We start from the raw sequence: 16212 nt of genomic DNA, 5'->3' as shown, positions 1-16212 counted from the left end.
CACTGGCCAGGGCACCACTGCTCTCTCTCTCCGTCTGTGACAGGCAGGCTGAACTTAAACAGACGACAGCTGATCAAACCTCGTTCACTGAATGTGTTCAGATTTATTTCATTACTTTTAGACTCATTGACGAGTCGCAGAGAAACTCCAGCTGCTGTCTGCAGCACGAGTAGCATGACAGCTGATCGCTCCCTAACTTTGGAAATAAATGGCTGGAAGGTGTAAAAACGACGACCCCTCAAAGCTGGCTACTAAACCATCAAATAAGATGACAAAATTAAAAAACAACCAGAAACGGGCCGAGGCAGCTGGCTATTAGCTGATGTATTTATCTCCCCAACCCAGCATGACCAGTATATGTATACATACAGTATAAAGTACAAATAAAAGTGGGCAATATATTCATAATAAAGTTTGTTTTACCCCCCAAAGACAAAAAATAAGCCTCAAAAGTCCACGACCAGTCAGACCATTTCTGACGATAAAAGGAGGTCATAATAGATTTTATTTTTTGATTCAATTTTCTCTAAACTGACTGAAATATCTCAACTCAACAGACCAAAACACCCAAACATGACTGGCTCCAATTCTAAGATTTTTAGAATACAATAAAAGGCAAAGACTTTTTTTCCAGCTCCGTGTGTTTATTTTCTTCAAAACAATTGAATACACAAATACGTGCAGTAGTACTGTGTGTAGTATTGATGCATGCAATCCTGCGGTCCAGCTTTCATAAGCCGCCTTAGAAGACAGATGGGGAGTTTAAGTGATCTTACTGGGGGCAGAGAGTAAACTCTCCCGGACAGGCTGACAGGATTAACCCTGCACGGCCTTTAGTGGTCGAGCTCAGCCGGCCGGATGCTGCTGGTCAGAGAAGCTGCCGGCTTCCCATTAAGAAAAAGAACCGGGCATGTATCCAATAATAATGGTTTAACTCGTGCACAGAGATTCACAGAGATCCTCGTGAACAGATTCGACCCCCCAAATAAAGATTTGTCAAAACCATCCACCAAAATACAGGCCGGAGAGAGACAGCGATGGTGCCACGTTTAACAAACCAGAACGCAGAAGAAGACGTTTAGTTGGTTTTACGATCCGCAGCATTCTACTCAATCTTAATACCTTTTAACTGATTTTCAGGTCTAATTAGATTCATTGTTCTCCGACTCCGTATAAGAAAGAACCACTTTGTCAAAATACTGGAGGTCCTGATTGTTATCTTAAACCGCTGTAAATGAAAGTCGAAAACCTTACATTAGTGCATTATCGCCTTACATTAGCGTCATCTACGCTAAATGAAAGATAAATAGAGTGAGACTGGTTTTGAACTGGCTTCCGTAGATTTCTGGAGACAGCCTGTAACATAGTGCTGCCTTTATCTTCAAATAAATAATGAGGTCTCATGTGAGTCAGAAATGTTTGCTCTATACTTGCGGTTTTGGTTTTTTCCCCTTTCTGCTCTAACTTTTTATGATTTTTCCCCCTATCGCACGCTTCCAGTGGGACAGAAAGAACACGCCGATATATTTTTTTATGTTAATGACTTGTTTTGTTTTTTTCTTAATTTTGCAGACTTCTTTTAATTATGACTTCTCCCTTTATGTAGGTACACAAAGCAGACTTGGGTAGAAATTACAAGGAGGACATAAGCCACACATATGTGGCTCACAGTGGTTTGGTCCAGAACCAGTGGACCAACTCCTTTACTTTGCAAACCTGAAACAAAGGCTGTGTGAGACGTTCGTCTTTCTACCACGTATTAGAAGAAAACACATTGCTCATTTTTCTCTGTGTTTTTGATTATGTAACCTTTAGCCGACCACTGGTAGGAGACTGTAGCTGCTCACTTTAAACTGGTACCCAGATGGACCGGCTTGACTTACTTCCTGTTTCTAAACACACCATGCTGTGTGGATAGTGCGTAGTATTGTGTGATCAGGTTTTCTGTATCTAGAAAAGCTTAATTGCTTGTTTTGTACATACTCTAAGTATCTTCCTTAAACCTTCCTTAGACCTGACAGCTGTAGGAGCGCGAAGCCTTTTTCCTTTAATAGCTTTTCTCCTCTTCATGCTAGGCAAGAAGGTGAGACCTGCAAGTTATTTTTCTTTTCTAGAATATTTTGTTTGCCGTTTTGGCCACGCCCACCCATACATTTTCAGCCTCGAAAGATAAAATAAACTAGTCTGGACTGCAAACCTCGCTGTAGCACTGGTCCTTCCTTGTGAGCAGGAGAATCATGTGGTGTTTTGAAAGAAAGCACCAGACTATGGCACCAGTCAAACCCGTCCCCAGCAATCACTGGTGACAAGGGAAAAAACACATAGGAGCCGTTGCTAGCATGCAATTGGTCATAAAGAGGTATACAATGCACCACCGACAACCACGTGAGGTTGAATTGTTTGGCAGCAGGTTGCTGCTGCAGTTTGCATGGAAGACCCCGACTTGTCTCCAAATGGTTGCCAACTTCTGCCGTGCAAAGCAATCACAAGGTAGTTTTTGGTGCAGGGCCCTCTTTGCGACACATCTCACCTAGCAACAGGCAGCAACCACTCACTAACCGGTTGGGAGATATGCATTTCTTACTCACCAGGAGGTTGTCAGGAGGTCAAAGACTGGTCTCCAGGTCTTAAGTTATTTGTTTTGTTGACGACACAGTTGTATCTCAGCACTCCTCTAATCACCTCCCTCCTCTGTACACTGTCAGCTCTCTGTTAAATATTAAAATCTGGATTCAATTCATCTTTTCAAACCTAATAGTAATAAAACTGCGCCTTTTGTTGTGGCTCTGGAAAGTACTTGACCTCCGCCTTGATGCTGATAGCTGCTCTAGGTTACTGTGTTCAAAGTCCAGCAGCGTGGGAGTCACTCTGGACTTGTTACTTATCAGACTGATTTCTAAATCTGCTTTTTACCAACTAAAGAACATCTCCAGGCTCCCGCCAACATCACCACCCGCCTCGAATACTGCAGTAGCATCTGCCTTCCAAAGCCCTGTGCAATCACCAGTGTGCTCAGCAGTCACTTTAACAATACATCAGCCCTACCCTTATGCATCTTCATGTCTCCCGGTTGAGTTCTCCATCTATAAAACCCTAAATGCAGCACAGCTCTTACTTACAAATGCAGAAAACAAACCCAGTTTAAAGCTGACATGACTAGCCACTCGAAAAATCATGAGAAAAAACATAAATGATCAATTAAGCCGCTTATCGTCAAGCAAAAACACCAAAAACCTGCTGGACGCACCTTCAGAACTGGATATACAGCATCTTTTGAGTGGCTGGAAACCATTGTGCTATTTTTGCACCAACTACACAAAATAATTAACAGAGGAAGTAAATAATCTCAGCCTTAATCAATAATGAAAACAGTCCTTCACGGTGTGGCTCCACTCAACAACTTTCCTATTAACCGAGCGTTTGGCACAACAAGCTGCAGATATGCACGGCATGATACGTTACCCAGAACCCCTTTCTGCATCCCTACACAAAGCCAAAGAATGAGCTCCCAGAAAATGCTTTCATATAAAAAACACAGGCCTGAACTCCAAATAAACACTCCCAAATCTACTACAGCTACGCCACAGAGCAGCTCGCATAATCACCACAGTCTGGGAACTCAGCTCATTAATAGTTGATTCTGGAGGAGAATATAAGTTTTTACGATCAACGCCCTCTCGCTGGAGCCAGTTAAGGTGACTGAGGGTTTTTTCACCAGATGCCGTCGAGCTTTAAAGCCGAGCTCTCGGGTTTGACACTGATCGGAGAGACGCGGGAGGCAGAGCAAATGAAAATGCTGATTGGGGGGGGGTCTTCCGATCGCTCTAATGGCAGATGGAGCAGCCGAAGCCCATTACTCCGCTTTTTACAAATCGCCTGAGCAAGCACAAATGCCATCTCCCTTCAGATAACGCAGAGGAGGCTTAAATGCGCCGTCTTCAGTTCTCATTTCAAACATGTCGAGCGCTCTGATGAAATCTTAAAGGTTAAGTGCTCTGAAATGTTGAGGTGAAGACAAAACGAGTTTTATCTGAAAGTTTTTATAACTAAAAAGAAAGCGGATGCTTTAAAGCACAGTTCTGGTTTATTTACATGTTGTCCAGACTCAGGGGGAAAACTGGGAATGGCTGTAGCTTTAAATAGGAATCCCCACACTGGTTTGTTTACATGTTTGAGGCCGTAGACTCCATTTGTGTCGTGTTTTTGTTTGACAGCGGTCACATGAAAAGATTTTTTACTTGCTACAAGCTATTAATGATCATAAAGAGAACTGACAGATTATTAATAGAAACAGGAACAAGCTGAATAAACCAGAAACATCCGAATCCTCTGAAGCGAAAGTTGTTCGTTTTGCATCATTTTCTCAAATTTCTGAGAGAGATGGCAAAAACCTGAGGCTGGCTCCAAGAGCAAGTCAATCCCCACAGACTGTACAGTTAAAATGTCCAACTTTACAGCAGAAATAAACATGTTTACAACCTTCTACAAAAACGCTTATGGTCTCTATCGCTAATTTACCGTTTCATAATAACTTCAAAGCATAATTAAACCAATAAAACTGTATGCAGGCTTATGACTGCTGTAAATTATGTATGAAAAGGGTGCTTAGCTCAACTTAATGACTTATAAAGCTAAATGAAGCGGGTGAGTTGCAGTGGATGGATGGTCCAAAATTCAAGCTTTAAAGCTACAGTCCAAAAACCAGTGGACAGTGTCGTCTTGGCGTATTGGGAAAGTTGCTGGCGGTGGATACTAAGAACATTTAGAGTTATCAACTTTCTTCAACGCAGAGAGAAAAATGTGCAGCTCGGCAGACAGCAAGACAAATGAGGGCGAAAAAGGGAGACTCAAGGGAGTTTCTTTCCACTTCAAGCATAAAGCTAAATTACACTGTATTCGTTTAGAGTGGGATACACTCAAAGCTCATACCGTAGTCAAAAGATACGAACAGGTCAAACTTTAAGAGTCTTTAAGCTTTTAAAAACAAAAGCTTCTTTATGTTTTTTCTACATGTGAAATGTTTAACATGCATTAGTTAACTTCATGGAAGAAGATCAGGCTGACAGCTATCCTAGCTGAGGTACAAGATATGGCCTTCGTTAAAAGGACACCACAAGCCCTCCTGTTTATCCTCTCAGGTCTCTCACCGTAAAGCCCAGCCTGTGTTGTGTTTACTGTCGTTTCACTGTCTGCATATCCTTCACAATGAACTAAGAGGTCAGAATCACAGACTGTATGAAAGGAAAACTGGCCACTGTTTCTTCTTCTTCCTCTCATGCAGGCCCGAGGGAGGATTGGATAATAATTACACTTGCTCCAGCTCCTTGAGATACAAAGTTGCTACAGCGCTTTCTGTTGCAGATGTCACATAAATACCTCTGAAATTTCTCGACATCTTATTTTAGGTTGCCTCGTGTTATTCTGCCTACAATGACAAGCAACAGTCGGCACTCGGTTAAATTGGAAAAAAAGCGAGTTTTCCACTTAATTCCACCTCAACACCGCTAAAGCAAATCACCTTCGGCAGCCTCTGCAGCCCAATCTGCTTTTCCTGCCGGCTTTCTGACCGGACGTCAACCTGTCTTCCTCCCGCCTGCCGAGAACTGACAACCTAAAGCAGGCAGAAACAAACGCCCGCTGGACCCGCTGACATTTCCAGCCCTCAGATTTGTTGTGCTGCGATGCTGACAGTGAGGCCAGATGAATATTTATGCGGCCGCCTCCTGCGAGAAGCCACCCGCCTCTCGGATGACAGCTGATGACAAACATGTGGACGGACTGCACAGAGGAGGCGGCGGAGCCGTATCTGTCAACTTTGTGTTTTCATTCAAGTTCTCTGTTGATGCGTTTACACTTTTAAGAGCCGTCACTTCACCAAGTTGCCCGTTTCAAAAAACAACAAGCAAGTTCGTTGCTTCTAGTTCGTTCACGTCATGCGTGCACTTCTGTGCAAGTCTCTCTGTGACCTTCGCCAGCACCAGAACACGTTTTAATAAAGAACAACAACAAAGGGCCACTGGGGGAAGAGGAGAGAGATGATTTGCATTCAGCTAAGAAAGTGTTTGTGTGTAAAGACGATGCTCTGGGGAATCGATAGCGCCGCTGTTTGGGGAAGAAAACATCACTTTAATTTTGTTTTTCTTCCCAGAGCGGAAAGTTTTTACGTGCTCGCCTGTGCGCCGAGTGAGCTTTATGTTTTATAACCCTTCAGGCTTTTGAAACTATGGAGGGGGGAAAAAATAAAAAAGGAATGAGAAAATAACAACTTTCCTTTCCTAGAGGAGTATTTCCTCTGCTGTAAATTCGTTGTGTTTGCTCAGCTCGACAGGCTGATCATCTCGGGCTCGCGTCACCTCGCTGGATCTGAAGTGCTGCTCGCCTGAGACTGTTTTTAACAGCAGCCGCGTCTGCAATAAAGAGGCAATTTCAGCGGATATTTCTCCGGCGGGAGTCAAGCGAGGACAGCCGGCAGATTTACGTCAAGTGACTGCACGTGTGGAGTCCTGAATCACTGTTCATATCGCTCGAGGGAGACGACGAAGACACCAAATATGAATTTACGGCCCTGCCGTGTGACAGAGGCTCCGCGCTCTAAGGTAGAACCAGCCTCCCTCCATCCCCACAGGCCATAATCTCCCAGGAAGGAGGAGAGAAAATAACATCTCTATGGCAACTGCCGGTCTAAAGGTGAGATGTTATGTTGCAGGGGAAGTCGCTGTGACCACTGCACAAACACAGACTGATATTTATGTCTCATCTCTGAAAAGTTGAATGTGTGGTTTCAGCTCTGCTGACAGGAACCGCAGACTAAATGTAACATCAGAGAGGAAAAAACGAAGCCCTTAAAGTGACATGACAGCGAGGAGAATAGTGCATGTAGCTTTCTTTACCTGAAGGAGGGGAACAGCAGCAAACTAAAGCAGTTTTTTAAGATCATGAACAACGAGGTAGAAGCTGCTCGAAACCAGCAGAGATGCTGTTCCTGGAAGCGGATAAAGTGCACAAAGGACAGAAAAGTTGATATGAAAAGTACTTTCAGCACATCCATCATTAATAATCTGAACTTTTCAACCCTTCAAAGTTTATTAGCAGTAACCCCTGAAGCTCTGCTCTGAAATCAGTGCTTTCTGTCACATTTCAGGTCTTTGACTATGACTGTGGATCAGAAGTTAGTGAGGGTGGTGTTTGGCTGCGCAGCTAGCCTTCAAAAATCCCAGAAACTATTCAAAAGATCGCAAAACCTCGTTAATGATCCACACTGAGGTGTAAAACTCATTATACAGGGGAGGTGGTCAAATGTCGTCTTTATGGAGGAAAGAGTTAAACACCTGAAGCACTTTTACAGATGTGGCAGTTAGCTAGCTCCTAGCTAGCTGTAGCAGTTAGCTAGCAGTTAGCCATCTTCCAGGCTTTACCTGACCTTGGGAGTCTGAACTCAAGGTCTCAACTATCAGAGAATTCTGCTGAAATGTATGAAGTGTATGTGTAGTGTAGCACTATAGCAGGTATCTGTGTCTTTGTGATACAACTATGCATCTGGACACACTTGCTAACATTTCCTGATACCTTATCATGATAACCACCCTGCTATCTGAACAGTCATTTCAGACTCCAAAGAAACAAAGCGGAAATGTAAACACGGATGCTTCAAAACGGCACTTAAATGAGCAATATCATAGTTGTTACTGCCATCGTTTATGTACAGTCTGCTCAGTTGACTCTATTTGTGCTAAAAAAAAAAACAATGAAAAAAAAAAAACCCTCAGTACTGTCCATCTTATAAAACACAGGGGGGGAGGGGACACTGACTGAGAGAAAACAGGCTGCACATTAGATAAATGAATTAAAGCATGTTGACAAGTTTACAAGGGGAAAAAATTTTTTTTAAAAATCTGCAGCTGCACAGGTGACTCATGAAACACTTTAATTTAGCCGAACATCAGCAAAGTCATCAGAGTTCAGATTCCTCAACATGAAAAAGCCCTCTGATGACTTATTAGGACCTCTAGATGTGACGGGTCGGATGGAGACGATCTGTTGGTCAACTGATAAATAATTTTCAGATTAGCAACTTTGGTTTGACTGCGAGAAAGAAATCAGGGAAGCAAAGTATCAAGTCATCACAGAACACTCAAGTCCACGTAAACATCATCAGTGTCATCAGCGATGTAAATAAAACTCCTTCTGCAGACAACTCGACTTAAAACTTCACCACAATCATTGAGTATTCACTCAGTCAGCGTCGGAGGGGTATGTTTGTATGTGTGTGCGATTCATTTTTACGTTGCAGAGTCTGTTACAATCTCCAGTCCGAAGGTCGGACCACACCTGGTTTTAACCGCCAGTGTAAAGCCATCACTTGCTGCTGCGGCGCCCACCTGTTGCAGTAATCAGAGCAACATCCGTGCCTTGAATCTCAGACGTTCGACTGCAGTGCAGACATTAATGAGGTACGGGCTCCAGGCTCCTCCCTGGGCATCAGAGCCTCGTCACTGTCAGTGATCATCTCAGCAGATGAAGGCATGAAATTAGTTTTCTGTTATTTTTACACTGCTGACAGATTTCTTTAGATTTTATTTACAAACTGAGTTGTGCTGTTTTTCTTATATTGACACATCGCAGGGATTAAATGTGCAGTTAAAACTTCTTCACTGGTCATTTAGTCTGGAACTAAAACTCTCTGCAAATGCTGATAGATGATAGATGGCAGCCTTAATCTGGACTCTGAGTACATACAGGTAAATATACAGTTAATTCCTCTGTCTAAAGCAGTGGTGGGCAATTCCAGGCCTCGAGGGCCGGTGTCCTGCAGGTTTTAGATATCACCTTGGGTCAAAATCAGCTGTTTTGGATCAAGGACACATCTAAAACCTGCAGGGACACCGGCCCTCGAGGCCTGGAGTTGCCCACCCCTGGTCTAAAGGTATGTGTGCACCACATGTTGCATCACTACAGACTGCAGAGCAGAAACGGGCCTCCGGCCAGCTCTGATGGAAGCTCACCGAATGAATTCATTCATTTTAGCCACATGTCAGAGTTTGTGAACTCCACCTGAATCTCTGGCCGTTAAAAGAAAATGAAAGTTTAAAGAAAATTAAATAGAAGACGTGTGAGGCTGCAGGCAAAGAGAGAGAGGAAAATGCAAAGGTGTCAGTTTTTAGTCCATAACTTGTACCTGATTCAGTAAAATGTCACCGGCTGAATACATTAGGCTGTGAGGCGGGAGGCTCAGAGAGTGTGGCCTTTTATTAACACTGAGAAATCCCACGGTTCACTTCAGGCTGTTAGGGAGGAAAATGACATCTTTGTCTGCGCTTCATGAAAAATTAATCAGCTCGTTTTCAAAGAATCGCAGAGAAGGAGACATTTATCTGAGCCCGGTGACAGCATTTACATTTCCAGTTTACCTTTTGGGGGATTTTCGTTAATGCAACAAAAAAGGCGAGAGGAAGAGGAGAACCGAGCTGGACAGTCAGCAGCTACACCTCCAGGATTCGCTCAGCAAATAAATATCTGCGGTCTTTGGACATTCTGCACACAGCTCTTAAAAACAAACCAAAAAACGTGTTTATTTGCGTGCATTCTTCGCCGCCTTCCCTTTTTCTGATGATGACATCTCAAATTACTCAAAAGGAGAAAGCTGGGTTGGACGCAGCAGTGGCGTTTCCCAGAAGATCTTGATTCACAGCGAGCTGTCAGAAGGATCAGAGCTCCATCTCTGCACAGACGCTGTCACTCAGCAGGAAGCTTCTGAAAATCTGCCAAAAACGTCACATCACATCCTGTTCTGACAAACTCCGAGAAGCGAATTCATCTGCAAAGAAACCGAAAGACCTGCGGCTGAAACTCAATAATAATTATCACGGTGGAAGAAATTGCCCTGTACAGTTAAAAGGATCAGTCGGCTGCAGGATGATTGATTCTTTAACCGTTCGTGTGATGGACAAAACAATTATTCAGTCAATAAAATCTGGGAAGCCACCGGCCGATGTGCAGAAACAGCCACAGTTTCAGACTTTTCACTGCAGACGGCGAAATCTGGGCCAGGACTTCCACTTCTGCTGGTCACTTGCAGAAAGCTCGCACCCACACGCCACTAAAGCCTTCAAACTCAGAGTTCACCAGAAAGCTGCCGATTCTGCACATTCACATGCAGATCTCCGTTTCCTCAGATTGAATTATTCAAGACTTCACCAGCCACGACATAAAGCCTTAAGCACTGCCCTAAACTGCACCAGAGCCCTGTGGAAAACTGATAGTCACGCAGTGCTAGCTCCAAACAGCACTCAGACCTCAGATCTGCTTTAAACCACGTGAACTTAGGTGGCCCACGTTTCCGAGAGATGAATTCTGGGAAACGGCCCTACAGATCCAGAAGACTGCTCACGCTCAGATTCACACTTCTGTCAGTTAACCTGTTGCCTTTGGGTCGAAATACGGGCGATAAATCACAGAGAAGGAACACTGGAGTCCTTTTCAAATATCAGAGCTGAGAGGAAGCGCTTCTGCTGAGCCACGGACAGAACGAGCTTTCAGGAAAGAAAGAAAGAGGGAAGAGTGAGCGCTTCAGAATAACAGACTCACTGCCGAAGTCTCACACAGGACTCTTATCAGGACCAGATGTGAGTGAAGCAAGAGCGATTTTAACATCAGCCCAAGCTCGCCAAAGGGTTTCACTTCTCGATTCAATGAAATGTGACACTGAAGTAACTTTCAATACGTTCTGCCATGAGATGAATACACTTACAAACCAATGAAGCAGCTCGCTTTTGCACGAGCGCGCCCCTTCGAAATCTAAAAAATGAAACGAGCTGAAGCCTTTCACTTTTTTACCCAACGTGCCAAACAGGTCAGCGAGCAGCTGGACGTTTGCAGCCAAAGCAAGAGCTTCAATTATCTGCTGATTAATTAATTAGACAGAAATGATGCGTTTAATGTTTCCTGGGCTGTTTACAGGCGACGAGATGCCCACAGAGCTGACTGGCATGTGCCCTCCTGGCAGCTGGAGCAGCGCATAATGAAAGAAAACGGAAACAACCCTAAATCTGCATCAAAACTACAGCAGAGACAACAATGCACGAGCACTGCAGAGCAGCTGAGGTCAGCCTGGTGTGTGTGTGTGTGTGTGTGTGTGTGTGTGTGTGTGTAATCTGCAGTGTGTTGGGATGGACAGCTTGTTATCTGGGCTGGACTGCAGAGCTTAATATTCAGCCAGCAGCCAGATTAGCTGAGGACAGCCCGTCAGTCTGCAGCTGCACGACGAGCGCGGGGTTGTGTGTTTCAGTGGGAGTGTCTGTCTCTGTGAGGACCGTGTCCAGGCTGCAGACCTGCAGGGTGAGGGTGTTTGCGACATTCGTTTCCCAGCCCTTCTTCTCCAAAATCAGATCCAGCAGCAAAATGAAAGCGGTGCTCTTAAACTCAGACTGGGGAGAAGTCAGTCAAGCTTCTATTTTCTCCAAGTCTGACAAATAAAGTTATTATTATTATTAAAACATGCCACATTTGTGCCACACCCAGAAGGTCTCCTGCAAAAACTACAGACCACTAAGAGCCCCAGCTATCCCAGGATGCACTGCAGCGATGCGATAGGTCAGCGTCCGAGTGAGAGGTCGCCTCCTCTTTTATCTCAATCACAACTATTCACCGCGCTGCTCAATCTAGCGTCCGCCCAGCAGGCTTTAAAATTCATTCTCAAGTTCACACCTGTGCCCTGATGGTGCTCAGAACAGAGGGAATTCTGGGAAATGTAGGAACTGTTGGTAGGGTTTGAGCAGAGAGGCAGGCTGAGAGAAAAAGCAGAGGTTATTTTTTTTGCTTTGTGCTGCCATCGTCATCACTGTGACCATCCAGGTGTCGACACAGCTTTACAGGAACTTTGTGCCCATGAGCAAGGCACTCATCCTCCAGGTATATGACCCATTATCCTCATACTTCCTCAGAGAGCATTTTCATGCAGTGTATAAAGGGGATGTTTGTTCCATCACCTGAAGCACTTTGAGGATGCTTCCCACCACCTGATGACAGTTAGGGGGGAAACAAGAGGGTGTACTGCCTTGCTCAAGGGCTCTTCAGCAGGATACGAGGTCCCTGTGAAGCTCTGCCTTCACCTGAGTGCTGACAACAGCGTTTTCTGCCACCACTCCCCCGAGGCGAGAGGCTTCAAAGCATGGAGGAGGGATGATGCGTGGAAATTGAAAAATTAGGTCAAAGTCTGCAGGACGCGGGGAAGCTTTGCATCCGCCGCCACCGCAGACTCTCGCGCCATCAACAAAGCATGTAAATATTGCAGCGGGGCATCTGACCCCGTTTCCCAGAGACGCACTTGTTTACACTGGAGGAACTCCGAGTTGGCGGTTTATATGTGCAACCTTCCCCGCCCCATCCATCCCTCCTCTTCATCACCACTACTTGTCTCATCTTTTCAGCGTTCACAGCAGCAGCGGTGGAAACATTAAAATGCGATGTGTGCATTCAGAGTCAGCTGTTACAATCTCTTCCCCTCCCTCCCTCCCTCTTCCTCTGTGCCGTCTTCTTTCTCCATACATGGCCGAGCCTCACAAAGCCTCGGAGAGAAGCAGGGAAAACACTGCTCGCAGGAAGCTGAAATATGACACTATGATACTCTCCAGGCTGAGAGTGAGTCTGCAGCAATGTGACATATCAATCTGAAGTAGAAGAAGAACAAGGAGGAAGGAGGGGGAGAAAGAGAGGGAGGTGGTGGTGAGGGGGGCTAATGAGAAAATCAATACCCAAGCTGCATTTCAGTATCTTGCAAAACAACCCGATATAGCATGCTGTAGTGTTATTGGGGGGGCGCAGGAATATAATGGGAATCATTCATCGCCTCTCTGGAGAAAAGGCTGCCTGGCTGCGGTGTGTCATGTGAAAAGTGTGTCTCCTAACAGCTGCATGCTGCCTGTGCACCATCTAAGCAGCGTGCAGGGCTCTGCTCAACGGGATTTTATAACAAAACCTCTCTGACAACAACTTTCCTACTGACAAACACAAACCTCCACAGAATTCCCGGGATATCCCCACAGCAGGGTGCTGTGTGCCTCCTGCGCTCCAGTGAGGCTTCAAAGTGCACTTTATGGGTTGTTTATCAGCCGTGATGGAAGGATTCATGCACAGATCAACAGATTAGGGGTAAAAATGACACATATTCTTTGATTTTTATCTGGAATTAGCAGAGCAGCGTGGATGTGTGTGGATTTTGGAGACGTCACCTGACTCTGGGGAATTATTGTAGGGAATTTTTGAAAACCTGAGCAGACAAAATAAAGCAGTTAAGTGTTAAAAGGTGATGTACAGCTGGATTCAAAGGTGAATGCTGGCTGTAAAGTGGCTGTGTTTGGACTCTGGGACACTATGTAGAGTAAGGATTGATGAACTCCTTCAGATAATCAACAGTCTATGAATAATGAGGAGCCCTGCAGGCTTCACTGCAACAATACCGTGGAGCTCTGGTGCACAGCAGCCACTCCAGTTCATCCAGAGCACTTTATGGGATGTTTATCTATTATCTGTATTATTCCCATGATACCTGGCGTCAGGTGACGTTGTGTGTCAGTGTGGGGGAGTGAACCTGCAATGATCTCCTTTCAATCCAAGAACCCCCTAACAGCACTGTAGTCTGTCCACAGCCAGTGACAGCTCTGTTTCCATTTCACTGCCACATCTCCTGCATCCAAATCCAGATCAGTTAAAGCAGTCATTGTGGCAGCGTGTGTGCGTGTGAACAGACATGCACTTGAACTTGTTGGAGCTCAGCACTTTATCTCCTAGCAGTTCAAACTCAGCAAGGACAAACAGTCCCAGAGCAACAACAGCAGCAGAGCCCCGGCAGAGCCGCCGAGCTCCGCGGTGAAACCCAAGTACTCACCCTCGGATAACTCCAGCTCCAGCTCGGCCAGTTTGGCCCGCACCTCCGCAGGAAGCGGCACCGGGTCCCGGTCCGCCATTCCGCCGTTCCAAACCGACTTAAATATCTGTTTTCCGGCTGTTTCTCCCTGTTTCCAGTCCCCACGCTGCTCCACAAACCACAAAAATCCAAAGTCAGTCACACCGAGTCCGTCAGCGTCGCTCCGTGTGCGGCAGCGGCTCTGCGCGTTCTCCGCAAACCAGCGTCAAGCTACAGCTAACACTGCAGAGCTGCTACCGGAACCTGTATTTTCAAAATAAGATCACAGCGTTAAGACCAATGACTGTAGAAAACAACTGTTTTGCCCAGTCCGCTGCCTGTGGCTCTCACACCCTCCAAATTTAAACCTGAGTAAATCAGACTCACAGGCTGGCTTTAACTAAAAGTTACGAGCTAATAAATTATAGATTAAAAAATAAATCAATGTTACTTTTGTGATACTTGGATTTTTATTTTTGTTTTAATTTAATTTCCAGAATAAAGTATGTTATAAAATGTTATATGACTATAAAAGCAGGTTAATATTTTTAGTTACTTGTTTCCTTATTTTAAATAAAAAATAGGTAAAGCAAGAGCAATCCAGGCTAAAAAAAAAATCTGAATTTAGTTAAAACACTCAAAGAAAGGCGTCAGGATGATTATGTAATTATTTTTAACTGAGACATTGAAATGCATTTTATTTACTGACTGATTTTATAGATATATATATTTTGGAGATTTTGACTGTTTATTTTGAACATTCTCCTTTTTCTACGGTTTGTTCTCACTGCTTACCTCGTTTATACTGACAAGTTACGGTTCACCAGTGTGTGTCTGTTAAAAGTAAAGAATATGATGGATTGCTAAAAAATATCGGATGTATGTTGATAGCTAGTAAGAGTAAATTCTTTTTGAAACAACTTTGGGAGATGAATAAATTCAAAAGATCCAAACCCCAGTGCTGTGCTTTTATTTTGAATGCAGATTTTGTTCTCTTCCTGTCTCACACCTCTTAATTATTGCCGCCTTCACGCGCCTCACATACACAATTTCCCTTTAGGTGATCCTAAAGATCCACGACTGAACTCACAGGAATCAATATTTTTAATCCGATCGATTTTCAGTCAAAGTTTCAGGAGTTAAAATGAAAACAAAGTGCTGCTTAATATTTTCACACCATGAACAACACACCGGTAGAGGGCGCCACATTCACTTTCTCTCTCACAAACACACACACAGACACACACAATCTGTTAACCTGACTCTGTCATTTATGTTAATTGATAAGATGGATAAATGTCAGCTGTAGTTCATGTGCTTTTGAACAAGTAGTCTGCGAGGCTGCGATGCAGAAAAGAGATCAAAGAAGGGTTAATTAGAAAGATTATCACAGCTGAAACACATTTTGATCGTTTGTTTTCTGTTTTATCTCAGTGAAATTTAATCACTCATTCACTCATTTAAAGTCTGCTAGGTGAATGTTTATTTAGGTGCAGCAGAGATATCTCAGTGATATCCCACTCAATCAGAAAATTACATATAGGTAAAAGACAGCAGATGGAGCTTAATGGTACATTATATTCAAAAGTACTCAGTCACCCAACCGAACCGTTAACTTCAGGTGGAAAAGTGAAAAGTGTAATTCAGTGGAAGCAACTCTAAGTGCTAGGTCACGTAAAGTCACAGAGTGGGATCAGCGGATGCTGAGGCATATAGTGCGCACAGGTCACCAACTTACTGTAATGTTAGGTGTTCTCCAGAGGGACCAATTACACGTCTACATCTGGCAATCCGATGGAAGAGTCTGGGTTTGGTAGATGCCAGGGGAACGGGACTTGTCTGACTGAATAATCGGAGGATTGTGATGTGGAGCTGTTTTTAGGAGTTGGGCTCAGCCTTAGTTCCAGCATATCGAGACTTGTTGGATAATCTCATGCTCCCAACTTTGAGGGAACAGTTTGGGGATGGCCACTTCCTGTTCCAATATGGCTGCACACCAGCGCACAAAGCAAGTTCCATAAAGGCGTGGATGATCGAGTTTGGTGTAGAACAACTTCAGTCCTGGCCTTGTTTTGTGATATAGATCACCTAATAAGTTTATGTTTCAGCTTCGATGACAGAAATTCAGATTATTATTCGGTTACTTTGCAGAAATTTGCAGGTATCAGTGTCTGTGCTTTGAACCCAAGCCCATTATGGATGCAGCACGCAAAACCAGCAAGATAGAGTAATCCCATCCACATGAGGTCACTTCCAGCTTAACAAAAAAAAAAAAAAACAGCAATGCAGTGGCCAAAATGCTGAAACTGAGG

At 44.3% G+C, this 16212-nt stretch overlaps 1 protein-coding gene across 6 annotated transcripts in view; it reads right to left on the bottom strand.

Moving 5' to 3' along the window:
• Positions 1-15892, bottom strand: part of LOC309694488 (disco-interacting protein 2 homolog C) — a 204441-nt gene extending 188549 nt beyond the window's left edge. For 2 of the 6 annotated variants that reach the window (XM_082514607.1, XM_082514603.1), the window contains exons 1-2: positions 15639-15891; positions 13883-14164 (exon numbers count right to left, since the gene is read on the bottom strand). In XM_082514607.1, the coding sequence (XP_082370733.1) occupies positions 13883-13961 (79 nt within the window). In that variant the 5' untranslated portion in view covers positions 13962-14164; positions 15639-15891. Of the gene's footprint in view, positions 1-13882; positions 14165-15638 lie in introns of those variants that run through there. The other 4 variants (XM_082514602.1, XM_082514601.1, XM_082514611.1 and 1 more) reach the window with 4 other exon arrangements.
• Positions 15893-16212: the final 320 nt, after the last annotated feature.

The sequence above is a fragment of the Aulonocara stuartgranti genome, assembly GCF_965226115.1.
Source record: "Aulonocara stuartgranti genome assembly, chromosome: 18".
Classification (NCBI taxonomy): Eukaryota; Metazoa; Chordata; class Actinopteri; order Cichliformes; family Cichlidae; genus Aulonocara; species Aulonocara stuartgranti.
The sequence above is the reverse complement of the archived record's forward strand: the minus strand, read 5'-3'. Positions and strand labels throughout refer to the sequence as shown.